Source organism: Pleurodeles waltl, chromosome 10 (genome assembly GCF_031143425.1).
Source record: "Pleurodeles waltl isolate 20211129_DDA chromosome 10, aPleWal1.hap1.20221129, whole genome shotgun sequence".
NCBI classification, from domain to species: Eukaryota; Metazoa; Chordata; class Amphibia; order Caudata; family Salamandridae; genus Pleurodeles; species Pleurodeles waltl.
The window spans coordinates 661,581,023-661,596,262 of NC_090449.1; the positions used below are offsets into that span (position 1 = coordinate 661,581,023).

The 15,240-nt window shown below is 44.1% G+C and overlaps 1 protein-coding gene across 3 annotated transcripts in view; it reads left to right on the forward strand.

Moving 5' to 3' along the window:
• UBE3C (ubiquitin protein ligase E3C) overlaps positions 1 to 15,240 on the forward strand; it is an 885,810-nt gene that overhangs the window by 540,450 nt on the left and 330,120 nt on the right. For all 3 annotated transcript variants that reach the window (XM_069211153.1, XM_069211154.1, XM_069211155.1), the window contains exon 18: positions 13,425 to 13,522. In XM_069211153.1, the coding sequence (XP_069067254.1) occupies positions 13,425 to 13,522 (98 nt within the window). The remainder of the gene's footprint in view (positions 1 to 13,424; positions 13,523 to 15,240) is intronic.

Below are 15,240 nucleotides of genomic sequence, written 5' to 3' on the forward strand. Positions count from 1 at the left end.
CTTTCATGACTGGACCTATCAATCAAGATTAGGAAATCTAAGTATTAAAGCCCCTTCTCAAAAGTGACCTAGGCAGAGCGGAGGTCCAGAATTACAGTCCAATTGCGCTCCTTTCAGCTTTGGGAAAAATCACTGAGCGGTTTGTAGCCAAGCAGCAAAGTGATTGTGCACCTCAGTAGTAAAGATGATCAGGAACATCCTTCCATTTTGTCTCCATGTGCTGGTGGGGTCAGCCTATATCTTTTCCAGGATTGACAATTTGCAACATCCTTTATTTTGGCCTCTCTGAATCCGCTTCAGTAAATACAAAATGTTGCCATTCAGCTACTTTTCAGCCTTTAAAAATCCAATTGTTACCCAATCATGAATCCATCTCCGTTGGTGTTTCGCTTCACTACAGACCAAGAGGAATTACACAAACACTGAAAGGAATTTATGAAATACAACACTCTTAGTGTGAGAATTGCATTTATTAGAAGACTGCAAGGTCCACAGAAGAAGTTTAAAAGTGTACAACGAAAAGTGTACATTCAAAAATAATCACAGCAATGAAAAAATAATTCTGAAAAAACATACGCTAAGGATATTCTACTTCAATCTATAAACAGCAATTATATAGATATATTAATGTATATATTCATGCACAATGCCAAGCAGAAAATAAAGTAAAAAATTCATCACTATGGGGCAAACTTGAATTTTCTTAATCTCTTTGCCAGCAACAGGTCGTGAACCCAGTCGACCGTGAATAGAGAAAACTACCTTCCAGGGAAATCAGCAGACACCAGCGTGTCCCGGTCCTGCCAGAGTTCAAACAACTTCCCGGTCAATCTGGTTTCAGTCTCTTATATACCTTAAACAAGCCAGAGAGGAGAATTCTAGAAACCCCCTCCAATTGTGTGAATTGTTGTTCAAAGTGCTGGCTACATCAGGTCAGTTTCGAAAGAAACATGTTGAGATTGGCCAAGATCCAAAGGCACTCTCCCAAAACTAAACCGTTTCCTGCATACCATAAACATCATCCTATTACATCCTTATCTCTCTGACTCCTCCATATTATGTCCTAGCCCATGATGAGAAAGAGCATGCCGAGTGAAAACATGAGCGAAAAACACTTTGTATAACATGTGCACGGAAAACTACCTGCATGGTGTTTAAAGCTATGTTACGTACAAAATGGAGTCTGTAATCAAAATGGAGCTGGTGGACACCAATGTGACGGTGGGCAGCTAGGCTAAGTACAAAGTGGAGTCAGTGGTCAAGATGGAGCAGTGATTAAATACAGATATCATTACAATTGGCTCCAGGGGGAACAACGAATTTCTTTTAAGATCCTCTGCCTTAAGCATAGAGGTTTTTTTATAGAACAGAAAGGCCATCTCTTGGCTCACATGTCTCCCACTAATACCCTGTGAGCTGTTTGTGCTCAAATTCTCAAATGCTGCTTTATAGCTGGTGTCTGTGCCCTCTTTCTTTGACACTCAACTTTGGAATAGTTTCACTCTGCTTTTTAAGACCATTCCACTCTTTGTAGCCTTTACAAGGGCTTTAACCCCTATTTATTTTATTGCATACACTTTGTCTTATCATTCCCTCTGTTGTTATGACCTGCACATTGTTTCTAGTGCCAAGGTGGCTGTGTTGGTAAATGAGCATATGATAAATTAATTTCCCTTCCAGTTACATCCTTTCTCCCAAGTGTACTGCAGCATTGTGGGGGTTTCATGTAAGGATTGCAATCAGGTAGAGCAGGTGTTAAGAATAATATGCCTTTGGGGCTAGGAGTCAGGATGGGCACTGACTAAGACACATCCACCAGCAGCTCAACCACACTGCCAAAAACGTGCCCACTCGTGCCAAATTGCGACTTCGATGTGCACCTCCCCGCAACATAACTTTACTGCTGAATTTCAGAAGGTGAATGAGTAATGTTATATTATGTGCATTTGTAGAGCACGGCAAATCACCAGTAAGGGTATCCAGGCGCTGAGTAGGGCAGGCCTGGGGTAGGAGCAGAAGATAATGCCTGTTTAGTCTGGGAAGGGCCATTTCTTGAGTTTCCTTCTAGAGACCATGATGGATGGGGAGGTTCTGAAATGATGCAGGAGGTCGGTCCAGGTCTTGACTGCAAGGTGTGAGTGTCCTCCGCTTCAGGGCTTAAGGTGAGGGAGGTGTGCTGTAGCCTAGGATGCAGATCGAGGGTGCCTCGTGGATTGGTAGAACGGGGCCGGTGTTGTGGAGAGCTTTGTAGACATGGATAAGTAGTCTGAACTTAAATCTTTCCTGGACAGGGAGCCAGTGGAGATTATTGAGGTATGGAGAAATGTGGTTATTTTGCAGGATGTACAGGATGAGTCTGGCAGCAGCGTTCTATGTTGTTTGTAGTCAGCATAGAACATGGCCTGGAATTCCGAAGAAGAGGGTGTTTCTATAGTCAAGTCTACTTGCGATACGTGCCTGGGTGACTGTTCATTTGATGTTAAGTGGGATCCACTCAAAAATCGTATGTAGCATTCCCAGAATGTGGAAGCATGATGAGGCAACAGGATTGATCTCTATGCTCATGGAGAGTCTGGTGCCCAGGATGATCCTGAGGTTCTTAGCATGGTCCGCAGGAGTGGATTGGGGCATGTTTAAAGGGCTTCCAGCAGGCGTCCCATGGGGAGTGGTTGTTGCCGAAGATAAGGACTTAGCCCGTGTTAAGCTGGATGTAGCTGTTTTTCATCCAACGTTGCTCATGCAGTTGGAGAAGTTTGCTTTGGCGGTGCTGGTTGAGTCACAAGGGAGAGTATGAGCTGTGTGTCATCGGGATAGGATAATATGTTGATGCAGTGGATTCTGACTATGTCCTTGAGGGTGTCGTGGACATTGAAGAGTGATGGGCTGAGCAACAATCCTTGAGGGACTCCGCAGAGGAGTTTTTTGGGTTCTGAGGTGTAGGGGGGTTGTCTAACTCTTTATGTCAATTAGAAAGGAGGATATCCATTTCAGAGTTGGTCCACAGATGCTCAAGTGCTTAATCTTTCTGATGAGTTAGTTATGGGAGACTGTATCAAAAGCTACAGGGAGTTCGAGAAAGATGACTGCAGCTATTTCTCTTTGTTCAAGGATGCTTCTGATGTCAGTGGCTGCATTGAGTGCTGTATCTGTGCTATGCTTGGTGCGAAAGCTAATTCAGAGCTGCCTGGCAGTTAATGGAGTTCTAGGTGGTCTGCAAGTTGGGTATTGATGGCTTTCTCCATGACTTTTCCTGGAAAAGGCAGGAGCCGGATGAGTCTCTAGTTACTCAGGATGTTTGAGTCCGCTGTTGGTTTCTTCAGTAGGGTGTGGACTTCTGCATTTTTCTAGCAAGACCTGAAAGGTGATGGTAGTTATGGAGGTGTTGATAGCAGTGAGCACAAGGGACATAATTGTTCTTCCAAGGTTGTATATGAAATGGGGGCATGGGTCTGAGGGGACGCCTGAATGGATTGTTCTCACAGGGTGTTGGTGACTCCATTCGTGAGGGGCTTCTAGTTGCTTAGCTGTTGTTTGATCAGTATGGTGTGGGTCGAATGTGTTGTAGATCTTAGCAATCTTCTGTTCAGAGAAGTTTATGGTCATTGCAGAGTGCTTGAGATGGGATGATGCTGATGTTGTTGCTAGCTGTAGGGATGGTGAACTCCTTGATGATGGTGAAGAGTTCTTTGGCGTTTTTTGCGATGGCTTCGAGGCCGAGAGTTAGGGCCTTTTTCGTTGCGTCTTGTAGTTGGTGTAGAGGTTGAGGATGGGTTTTCATGTAGATCTTGTCATGTTTTTGCCAAGTCTCCCTTTTCTCTCAAGTTGTTTGTAGTGATGCTTGGTGTCCCTGAGGTCATTTTTATACCAACTGGGTTGTTTGTTGGTTTTGGAAGTTTTGTTTCTGGTGAGAGTGGTGGGGTTGGTGCATTCGGTGAGCCATTTATTGAAGAGCTTAGTGTAAACATGGAGGTTTCCAGTGTGGCAGGGTGAGCGTTCCTGAAGGGTTTTGGTCCAGTTTTCTTTGGATATTTTCCCCCAGAATCCTGATGCTGCTTTGGGGTTTTCTGGTGGGGTGGCTTGGTGGCTTGGTGGGTGGGTACCTTTAAATGTATTATGTAGAAGTCGAACCATCTAGAACAACTTCAACCTTAGGCCATCAACCTACAGCTCACCAAATACCTGGACACAACCTCCTACTTGACGCCTTCCAGTTCAGATTCCATGCCAACCACAGCACCGAGACCGCACTGATCGCTGCCACAGATGATATCAGAACACTCCTAGACCTTGGAGAGACTGTGGTCCTGATCTTCCTTGACCTCTCTGCTGCATTCAATACTGTGTCCCGCCACACCCTCATCAACAGACTGTACAACATTTGTATACAGCAAAACACCCTCAAGTGGATTGCTTCCTTCCTTACAGGATGCACTCGTGGTATCCAGCTGCCCCTCTTCACCTCCGAACCCAAGGACAGCAAATGTGGCGTACCCCAACGATTATCCCTCAGCCCCACCCTGATGAACACCTACTATATCTCCCCTCGCAGACATCGTCATATCCCACAGCTGCAACATAATTTCCTACGCAGACAGCTCTCAACTTATCCTCTCACTCACAGAAGACCACTCCACCATCATGACCAACATAGCCAACTGGATGGGAGACAACAACCTTAAGCTGATACCAACAAGACAAAAGTACTGATTTTTGGGAAGAACACCTCCATATGGAACCACAGCTGGTGGCCAGCAGAATTTACACCAACACCCACACCAACAAACTGACTACGCACTTAAACTAGGTATCATCCTCTACAGCGAACTGACTGTGAAACAACAAGTCAACGCATTTGTCCCCTCCTGCGTCCACAACCTTTGCACGCTCCGCAGAAGCATCAGATGGATCCCAGTCACCAAGGCTGTTATCACCAGCCGCCTCGACTAAGGCGACACCCTCTACAGTGGCATCTTCACCCAGCTCCTCAGAAGATTTTAGACCATACAGAATGCTGCAGCCAGGCTCATCCTGGAATTCTTTTTTCTAACATTCGATTGTGGCAATGTTACATAGATGACATATTGATTGTTTGGAAGGGTGATAGAAACCAGGTCAATAGATGTATAAGTTGGGTCAACACCTTGGATCAACACTTACGTTTTAGCGCCACCATTTCCAATGAGGAAGTTTCCTTCCTGGACCTACGGATCCTACTGACATGAGATTTTGCATTCATCCATCTTTCACAAAAGGGCTGATAGAAATAGCCTGTTGTTGTTTGATAGCCATCATCCCAAGTCTTTGAGAACCAACCTACCTTTTGACCAGTTTTTGAGATTGAGGCGCAGTTGTACTGACATTTCTGACTTCCTCACACAAGCTGATATTTTGAGTCAAAAACTGAGGGACCAACACTATCCCAAGCGGATCATTTTGCAGGCTAAGAAGAGAGGCCACAATATACCTAGAGATGTTTTATTGACTGACTTCACACGCAGTCCTCAAACCAAATTAACATGTGTTACAACCTTTACTCCTTTGAGTAACTGTGTCAAAAAGATCATTAACAAATGTTGGCCGATACTGACCAGTTCTGGGGAGTCCCTGGAACGTCCGTTATTTGCATTTAAAAGGACACAGAACATTAGGGACCTAATAGTACATTCCAGACCAATATGCACCACAAACCGTGGCACCACCTTGTCAAAGTCCTGGCTTGGTGTTGTAAGACACCACCCTTGTGGAGGATGTAATGTCTGTCCTTTGTCTATGAACACCTCTGAACTAGACTTTGGGGGGGTGGGGATGCTAAAAATGGCAGTTAATCAAACATACTAACTGCTGCACCAAAAACTGCATTTATATGATTGTATGCCCCTGTGACCTTCGCTATATTGGTATGACCACCAGAATGGTCAAGCTTCGGATCAATGAACATTGTAACACTACAAGATGCAGACGATCCTCAACAAAATTGACGATCCATTATATTGAACAGGATCACACACCTGATGACACGAAATGGGTCATCCTGGAATGTGTAATGGACAATAGAGACTGCACCAGAAGACTATTTGAGAAAGAACAACGTTGGGTAAACATACTAGAGTACTTAATGATGATTTTCCATGGTCCGAGCTTATATAACACTGACTTTCAAGGAACTTTGACTTTTTCTATGTCTTCAATCTACCATCTCATAGCCCTGTATGATTACCTTCAATCCATTAAGAGGTTTGACACTTTACTGATCCTATGCCCCTTTTTATCATGAGATACATTTAATTTAAGACGCTTTCTCCATTTTGTTTTTTTTATTGGAATCTTATCAATTTCCTTGAGTGATGGCACTCTTTTCACTTTTTACTTGGGCATTTGCCTTTAGCCATTAACATAATCTTCTAATATGTTTTGTCTTTTGTATATTTTAAGATGGCTGCCATTTTTCTTAAACTTGAGTATTTTTCGTACACTCCAAGATGGCCAGTCATTTTTTGACTCCACGATTAGTCCTCTTTTGTTTTCTATTTTCGACGACCCATTCGTTATAAGCCCAGCCTGCTTCCCCACTGTTCATTCCAGGGAGCGCGGAGCTGGGGTAGATGTGACGGACCCGTCGTTCTATTGAAAAGTAAGTGGCTTCTTTTTCCTTCTTAGTCCTGTGCCTGCTCACCGTGCTGTACTTACTTCAATTCTCGGCCTCCCTAACGATGGCTGTTTGAATACCTTGTACAGCTATTATCACTAACAAATTTACCATGTTCGCGATACTGTTGTTACCCATTTAGGGTCCGATTGATAACGTCATGTATATGCCCCTTGGTGAGAGCTGTCTAATTACCCCAAAATGGCGTTCAACATAATAGTGGATCTGATTTATGACTGTATTTTAATTATAATGATTGAACACCCTAAAGTCTTGCTGTTCGTAATTGATCGTCCTTCTGTAGAAACTGTCCCAGAAGGTGGGTGCACTCGATACCACTTTGCGTCATCACAAAATGTCGCACTATCTTGGTGGGAGCTGTCATACGTTCAACCATTTTATTTTGACTGTTTCTATCCTGTGAAACATTACTGAATAACTTCTGTACATTGTGAGACACGTTTGGCCTAGTGCACAGTGAGCTGGGCAAGCGCACAGTTATTTCTGCACTTGTTTTCTGTTATTGATACTTAATTACTTTACTTAAGATGTGAGATATGGCCTACAATGTGCTTTTATGCTCTAGTTCATCAGTTTTCTATCCTGTAGTTCTGGTAACATGAAGGAGCTATCTATTGAGATACCCTCTAAATATATTCCTTTGCATCCCTATATATGCAGAGTTTCATATTGACTCTACCACTTAAGCCTGGCGCTATCCCTATGGGGCCCATCCTTTAATACGAGGAGGATAAGGATGGCAGTCTTTGATGTTTAGAAGTGAACATTTACTTATTCACAACTTGTTGAGAATATCACGAGGGGTTTTCAACAGCGTGTTTTGATTTACACCTTTCCTGTGCACCTAGTGTTATTATATTACTGTGTTTTTTTTTTTTTTTTTTTTTCAGGTTCCTGCCACATATATTTATTTTAGTTTACTACAAGAGTGAGGATTAGGTATGTCTTTAGCTCCTGACGAATTACACCTTGATCTTGGTTGACTATTTGAGCGAGGAACATGTTGTCCTTTTTCATTTTGGCAGTATAGGGACTTCCGATCCTGCCTTTACCAAATCCCTAGACTATAGGGTTTAAGGTCATTAGACACCCTACTTTAATAGGGTAAAATAGAGATTAATCTGATTTTCTCCTTACCCATTGTTTTTAATCTTGACAGAGGCGCATTTTCTTAATACATTTTTCTATTGTCATTGTCCCCTCTAGTCAATTTTAACAGCATCATTCACCAATCCCACATAACTGCACTCACCTACCGGCAAACATCTCTAATGAAAGATCTCTGGTAAAAAGGTCCCTCGAGGGGCCTGTCAGGCATTGCATTGCCGGCCTGACGAGGAGCAAAGCCCGATGATGGAGCATGTCTCTAAACGGTGAGTGAGGGCTCTTGTTCCTGATTTAGGACACCCACAGGGACCTACCGATCTTTCCCAGATTGGGATTTGATCTTCCATCTTTACTGTGGAACTGTACATGTATTGTTTTGTCATCCTGGACCTCCCCAAAAGGACCTACATCACCCCCCACCTCAAATCTCCACTGGCTCCCCATCCAGAAGGGATGAGAGTTCAAGATCCTCACGCACACCTACAGAGCCCAACACGATCTAGGACCGGCCTACATCAACCACCAACTGAACTTCCATCTACAAGTAAGACAGCTGCGTCCCTCCTCACTAGCCCATGCTCGCAGTCCTCGCATCCGGCACAGCCACAACTGAGGCCGCTCCTTTTCCTACATTGCCGCCAAGACCTGGAACGACCTGCTCCTCCATCTTCGAACGGTACCCTCTGTGGTGGACTTCAGAAAGAAACTCAAGACCTGGCTTTTTCACTGAGATGTTGTACCCAAAGCGCCCAGGTATCCCCTGGGGTGACAGTGCTGCACTATACAAAATGCTGACTGAAGATTGAATGACCATGTGAGCGGGGTCGTGTGGCTGGTGGTGATCTGTTGCAATAACAATATCTTTAAATTTAGTTTTTATCATGTCACATTCGCCATATGTTGAAAACAGATGTCACATACCAGGCTGTCTTCTGACAAATTGCTGCTTATTGTTTTGTCACGTAGATTGGTGTTTACTTTTCTTTCTCTGACTGCAGAGTTAGAGAATTTTGTAAAGTGAACAATCTGACAAACTTGCTTGGTACAGGGAGTGTGATAGGAAAGGTTGTAGAATGTCTTTTCTTTTTTTTTTTTTACTAAAATACAACAACATGTAAATACCTGTAAATAAACTGTACAAATATATCTGGTAGAGACTTCTAGCTGCAGATTCCTTACCGTAGAATTTCCCGGCATCAGCTTGGAATCTGGAACTTTTTGCTCTGCGTGCACCGTCAGGTGGCTTCATTCGGATTTACGTGGCATCGTCAGCCTTGTTGTAGCTGTGACATCATGGTTGCCTATAAAGGCGCCACCAAGGCACGCGTACGTCAGTTCTTTTCCTTCCGCGCCGGTTAAGCACAGATCCGGGATAGAGCTACACTCTCTTTTTTTTTGACAGGCCTTTTTTGACTTTTTGTCAACGTTTTTTCGTCTGTGCGAGGAATGTCATTGAGGAAGACAGGTTTCAATATGTGTGGTGCCTGTCATCGCGCCATGTCGGTGACGGATCCCCATCTATTATGCCTTTTTTGTCTTCAGTGCACCCACGACTCGAAGTCGTGCTCAGACTGCCGAACCATGGCTCCAAAAGCTTTGAGGGAGCGGTCCCTGAAGCTCCTTGCAGCCCGGCAGTCAACATCGGCAGGTGCGACTCTGAGGAGGTCCTGGTCAAGGAGATTTTTGTGGGACTGCTCCAGGAGCCCCAAGTCCTCTTCGTCCCACTCAAGGACCTCCGAACAGGGAAGAGGCACAAGTAGAAGAAGAAGACCAAACGGACTTCAACTTCACCTTACCAGTCAGCCCATGAGGCGAGTCAGGAACGTCAACATTCCAGCCACTGTTCTGCGGAATCATTGCTAGGACCGACTCGGCGCTTCCCCCCTTTCCGGGTGCCTGAGCAACCCCCACTCAGTTGAAGGAATTTTACAAGGCATTGTACCGCATGTTTGAGCGGGTTAGCCCCGTTGGAGCACCTTTGGAGCACCTTTGGGCCCCATCATGTTCCACACCAGCGGTTTTGGCCTCTACTTCATTGGGGCCTCAATTATCTGATTCCGGATCAGAAATGGCATCAGCTGCACTCAGTCGACCTTCTCTAGTGCCGTTCCTGAAGTTGACACTCCCGGTGCCATCAACTTCCATCGGTGGCGCCAGCCCCATTTTGATCTCCAATGATAACGGGCCAGAACAGCGTTGCACAGTGCCAATAACGGCACCCAAAGGAGCCAGATCATTGCCTGAACCTTGGTTAGACCAGCCAGGCACTGAAGAGGAATGGGAGGGGCCTCTGGGTCCTTCAGAAACCCAGATGAGCCTATGGACTGGTTTGAGGAACTAGGAGAGACCAGTGGACGGGACACCTCTCCAAATTCGGGCTTGCTCTCTCCCCCTACTCTGGCTATGGAGGAGGGGACGTCCTATGCTATGGTGGTGCAAAGGGCAGCGGAGGTCCTGGACCTCAAACTGCCCTCAGTGCAAGTCAGGACTAACCTCTTGACGGAGGTGCTTCAGTCAGGGGCTTCCTCATCCGAACCAATGTTGCCCTTTAATGAAGCCCTCAGTGATGTCCTGCTGGGTACCTGTTCCAAACAAATCACAGGGGCTCCTGTAAACAGGACAATTGGCCATCGTCCGGTTGACCCTAGTTTCCTTACCCAACATCCTACCCCGGAGAGCTTGGTAGTCCAAGCCTCCCGTTCCCAAGGCACCTTCCCTTCCGCAACCCCGGATAGGGAATCCAAGAGGCTGGATCAGCTTGAGAAGATGTTTTCTTTCAACTGCCTGGCATTTAGGTCGGTGAACACCTCATGCTTATTTGGCCTTTTTTCCCACAAGCTGCAAGATACAGTGGTGCGAGTGCTGCCCCAGGTCACGGAGGACACACATGCCATTCTCTCCCAAGCAGTGAAGGACGGGAGAGATGCAGCGAAGTTCACCATACGGTGTGGCTTAGACACAACTGATTTGTTCGGTAGAGAAATTTAGTTGATGGTGGCCCTCCGGTGCCACGCCTGGCTATGAACATCTGGCTTCTCGGGGATGTCCGGGCATACCTTAAGGATATGCCCTCTGATGTTAGTAAAACATGCCAGATGGCATATGGGGGCTCTGCAGTGGGACCTGACGTTCCGGTGGGCGAAGCATCAGGAGGATCTCTCCGACATGGTCCAGATCTCAGAGGGAACTGTAAAAGACCTGCAGTGGTGGTTAAAGAACTGCAATTGGATCAGAGGCAGACTACTCTCCCTCCCCCAACCATATCTCAAAGTAGTGACAGATGCGTCGCTTCTGGGAAGGGGCAGCCATCTGGGAGAGGTGGAGATCAGGGGAATCTGAACTCCCCATCAATCTACTCGAGCTCCGGGCGATCCGGCTAGCATTGAAGGCATAGCTTCTGTTTGTCAAGGGGAAGATAGTGAAGGTGTTCACGGACAGCACCACCACATGTGGTACTGCAACAAGCAGAGAGATGTGGGGTCGTGGATCCTTTGTCAAGATGCCTTGCGACTCTGGAGATGGCTGGAAGCAGGGCATATCCTTGGTGGTTCAACACTTGGCAGGTTCCCTGAACGCCAGGGCAGACTAACTTAGACGTCAGTGCCTAGTGGATCACAAGTTGCATCTCCATCTGTAGGCAGCACAAGGTGGGGAGAGCCTTGGTTAGATCGGTTTGTCTCCAAAAAGAAAGGGCAGTATTGCACGCTGGAGGTTCCAAGGTGGCACTTGCTCAGCGACGCTTTTCGTCGCAAGTGGAGCTCAGACCTCCTGTACGCCTTTCCGCCCATACCACTTCTGCCCAGAGTTCTCAAGAAGTTCAGGAACGACCGGGCCCAAGTAATCACGAGCTTTTGAAAATGAGCATTGATCCTCCTATCTGGCTGCACCTTCAAGAAGATCTTCTGTCGCAGCAGCAGGGGAGGGTTCTCCACCAGAACCGGTCAACTCTGCACCTTCATGCCTGGAGATTGAGCAGTGGCAGATGACAGCCTTCGACCTTCCTCCCGAAGTCTGCTAATTTATTTTGGCAGCCAGGCGTCCCTCCACCAAGATGGCATACACCTGCCGTTGGAGACAATTTGTACAGAAAGATCTATTTATCCTCTTTCTGCTGCTCTCTCTGATATCCTTCTCTTTATTCTCTCCCTGGCCCAGCAGGGTTCTGCAATGGGCACACTCAAGGGATATGTATCTGCTCTGTCTGCTTTTCTATGTCTGCCTGATCAGCTTTCATTGTTTAAATCACCCATTGTACATAGATTTCTCAAAGGGCTTGTACATATGTTTCCTCTTTCGCCCTTTGTCATGCCTTGTGGGACTTAAATCTGGTTCTCACCTATCATATTTGTGCTTCCTTCGTGCCACTGCATAACTGTACCCTTTCGGCTGCTCACCATCAAGACATCCTTCCAAGCGGCAATAACATCTTCCTGGAGGGTGAGTAAGATGTAAGCTTTGTCATCCAAGCTTCCAAATCTCACAATGTTTTCAGACAAGGTAGTGCTTCGCAGTCGTGCCTCTTTCCTCCCTAAACTGAATTTGTCCACAACCCACCGCCAGGAGGTTATGGTTTGGGTACCTATTCTAAGGTAAGGAATCTGCAGCTAGAAGTCTCTCTCAGATGAGCAAGTTACCTACCTTTGCTAATGCATTATCTGGTAGAGACTCCATCTAGCTTGCAGATTCATTACACCCACCCATCCTCCCAGTTCTGCGGACTCATTTACTAGGGTTGAGGGTTGTCCCTTTCCGGGCCCTAGTTTTGGCACTGACAAACCTTGTCAGTTTCTTCCATGGCTCTGCACTTCTGATGTGGAAGTTTGTGGAAAAGTATGTACACGCGCTTGGGTGGTGCCTTTACAGGGAACCTTGACGTCATAGACTGCTCCAATGATACTGAATCCACGCGAATCCGAACTGAGCCACCCGTCGTCGCGCAGGGGTATTGCTTAGTAAAAAAAATCCAGATTCCTAGCTGATGCCTGGAAATTCTAAGGTAAGGAATCTGCAGCAAAATAGTCTCTACCAGATAATGTGTTACTGAAAGTAAGTAACCTGCTCTCCAAAATATATCCGCATCTGTGAAAGCACACATTAATCACATTTTTTGTAATTCTTAAGTGTGATGAAAAAGGAAATTTTTTAGGATCAAAAGAAATCAAAACGTTTTATTTGGTGATGTGCAAACGAAAAAAGTTTGCTGAATCCTGATTTTGACATGCTATTGTTTGTATGCTATATCGTTTTATCATTTTGTTGCTGTTTCAATGGACAAACCGCTGTCTGTAAATGACAATGTACTACCAACTTGCTTTAGTGATATATTTGTGACAATATGTTTCAAAATGTACCATAAGCTACATACTACACCCTTACCATTAGCCTCCTGAATTGGTGTGGCTCAATCACTATACTTGTTGTGCTTGTTGTTTGTGTGACACTTGCTTCTTTGCGATCCTTTTCACTTCAGTGATATAAAATTGATGGTAATACCCCCACTCTAAAATATTGTTACAGCTGTACTGTGTAAAAATGCTATAGATTGTTCCTAAAGCCATTTTTGTGTTATAATATTGTTTGAGATTTTCCTGCTGTATATGTATGTCCCATAAAAGCTGTATTCCAGAGTCTGCTAATTTGTCTGTTTCAGTTGGTATGGAGCCAGCACCCTTGTCTGTTTCTGAGGAAAGACAGCTTGCAGTTTTGACTGAATTACCTTTTGTTGTTCCCTTTGAAGAAAGGGTAAAGGTAAGTACATAAAATATATTTTATTAAATGTGTTGTATTTTTAATGTTGTGTGATTAACCAAATACATTAAACTTCTTGAAATTTCTTTAAAGTAATTTCATGAAATCCCATGTTCATCCTAGTTTCAGAATAGGCCATTTTGCAAACAATTTAACATTTGTATTCAATTACCTAGCTTATTTGGCCTGTTTATAAACACAGACCATGGTTCAAGAAGCAGTAAAGCTTAGTACAGTGCAGGAAATGTGCTACAAGATGAATAGGCTCTTAGCAAAAAGGAGCAATTTCTGTTGGCTCAATAATTCATATTGTTTTACATTTCTAGAAGAAGAGACCCCTCCATGAAAGGGATAATACATCATTAATCCATGCTTTTAGTATAATATATATATATATATATATATATATATATCAGCCAAAGGTAATCCTGTGTTCCTTCCAGCGCTTGCCTGTCGAGGTTGGTGCTCAGTTAATGGGCACAGGACCCATTTTTTAATCCACTCCAAAAATATTATATATATAAATCAAAGTCTGGCACTCCTTACATATCTATCTTTTGTTAGATATGTATTGCAAGAAGGGCCAAGGAAGAAGACCGTGAAGGTTGAAACGCGTTGCCCTATGTTTCTGCTTTATGGAATTTTGGAATAAATGAAGGCCATTATATTTTTGTAAGGAGTGCCAGACTTTGATTTATATATATAATATTTTTGGAGTGGAGATATATATATATATATATATATATATATATATTTATATATATATATATATATATATATATACAATAAGTATATTTTATTATTCACTTAGTGAACAATCAACAATTAAAAAAAGATAGATACATTCCAAATTTAAATTTGAAATTCATTTGTAGATTTAACTCTATTTAATTTGTTGCTGTCATGACCCTATTTAGGTTCAGGGTCATCATTACTGAAACGAGATCCTTGACTTTATTTAATCAGGTACAGTTTATAGATGAGCCCAGCCAGCATGTTTCATGGTATCCTGCCACTTCCTCAGGGCTCTAATATGATATGGGTTATGTTTCATCTTGTATGATTCCGTCTCCAAGTAGCCTCAATTCGACATTACTCGTATTATTCTTCTCTCAGTCACCAACACAACTCAACAGTTATCCTTATGCGCTGGCCATCTTGCACACCTTCATTGGCAAATGGCCCCATATCCTCAGTCAGAGTCCAGCATCTCTTCTCACTGAATGTGTGCAAGATGGATAGTGTATGAAGAGAATTTTTTAACCGTGCCCCAAATCTGAAATGCTATATCTGTTGAATTGTGTTGGTGACTGGGATTAATTCGAATAATGCTGAATTGAGGCTACTTGGAGAATGAATCATACATTCCTGCGTATTAATTTTTCCCCTCCAACCTCTAAACCATAGAGTTGTCCTATATTTTCAGTCCTGAGTTTTTCAAGTGTTCCTGTAATGCCTCCTGTCGATACTGTACAAATGTAAACTGTTTTGTTTCTGATGCAGGCCTTACAGATGTTAACAGTTTTGCAAGTTGTACATTTGATTGTCTCAAATCTGTCTTCATTCTTTTGAGGCGTGCCACTCATAACTGGACAGTTGTCTATTTAAATACTGCTCAATAATGTATGCAGTCAAAAGATATCTTCCCTTTTACTGGTTAAATATCTCCTGCTATACCCGCATTTTTAACCACAACCTGGTCATACGTTTTGGCAAGG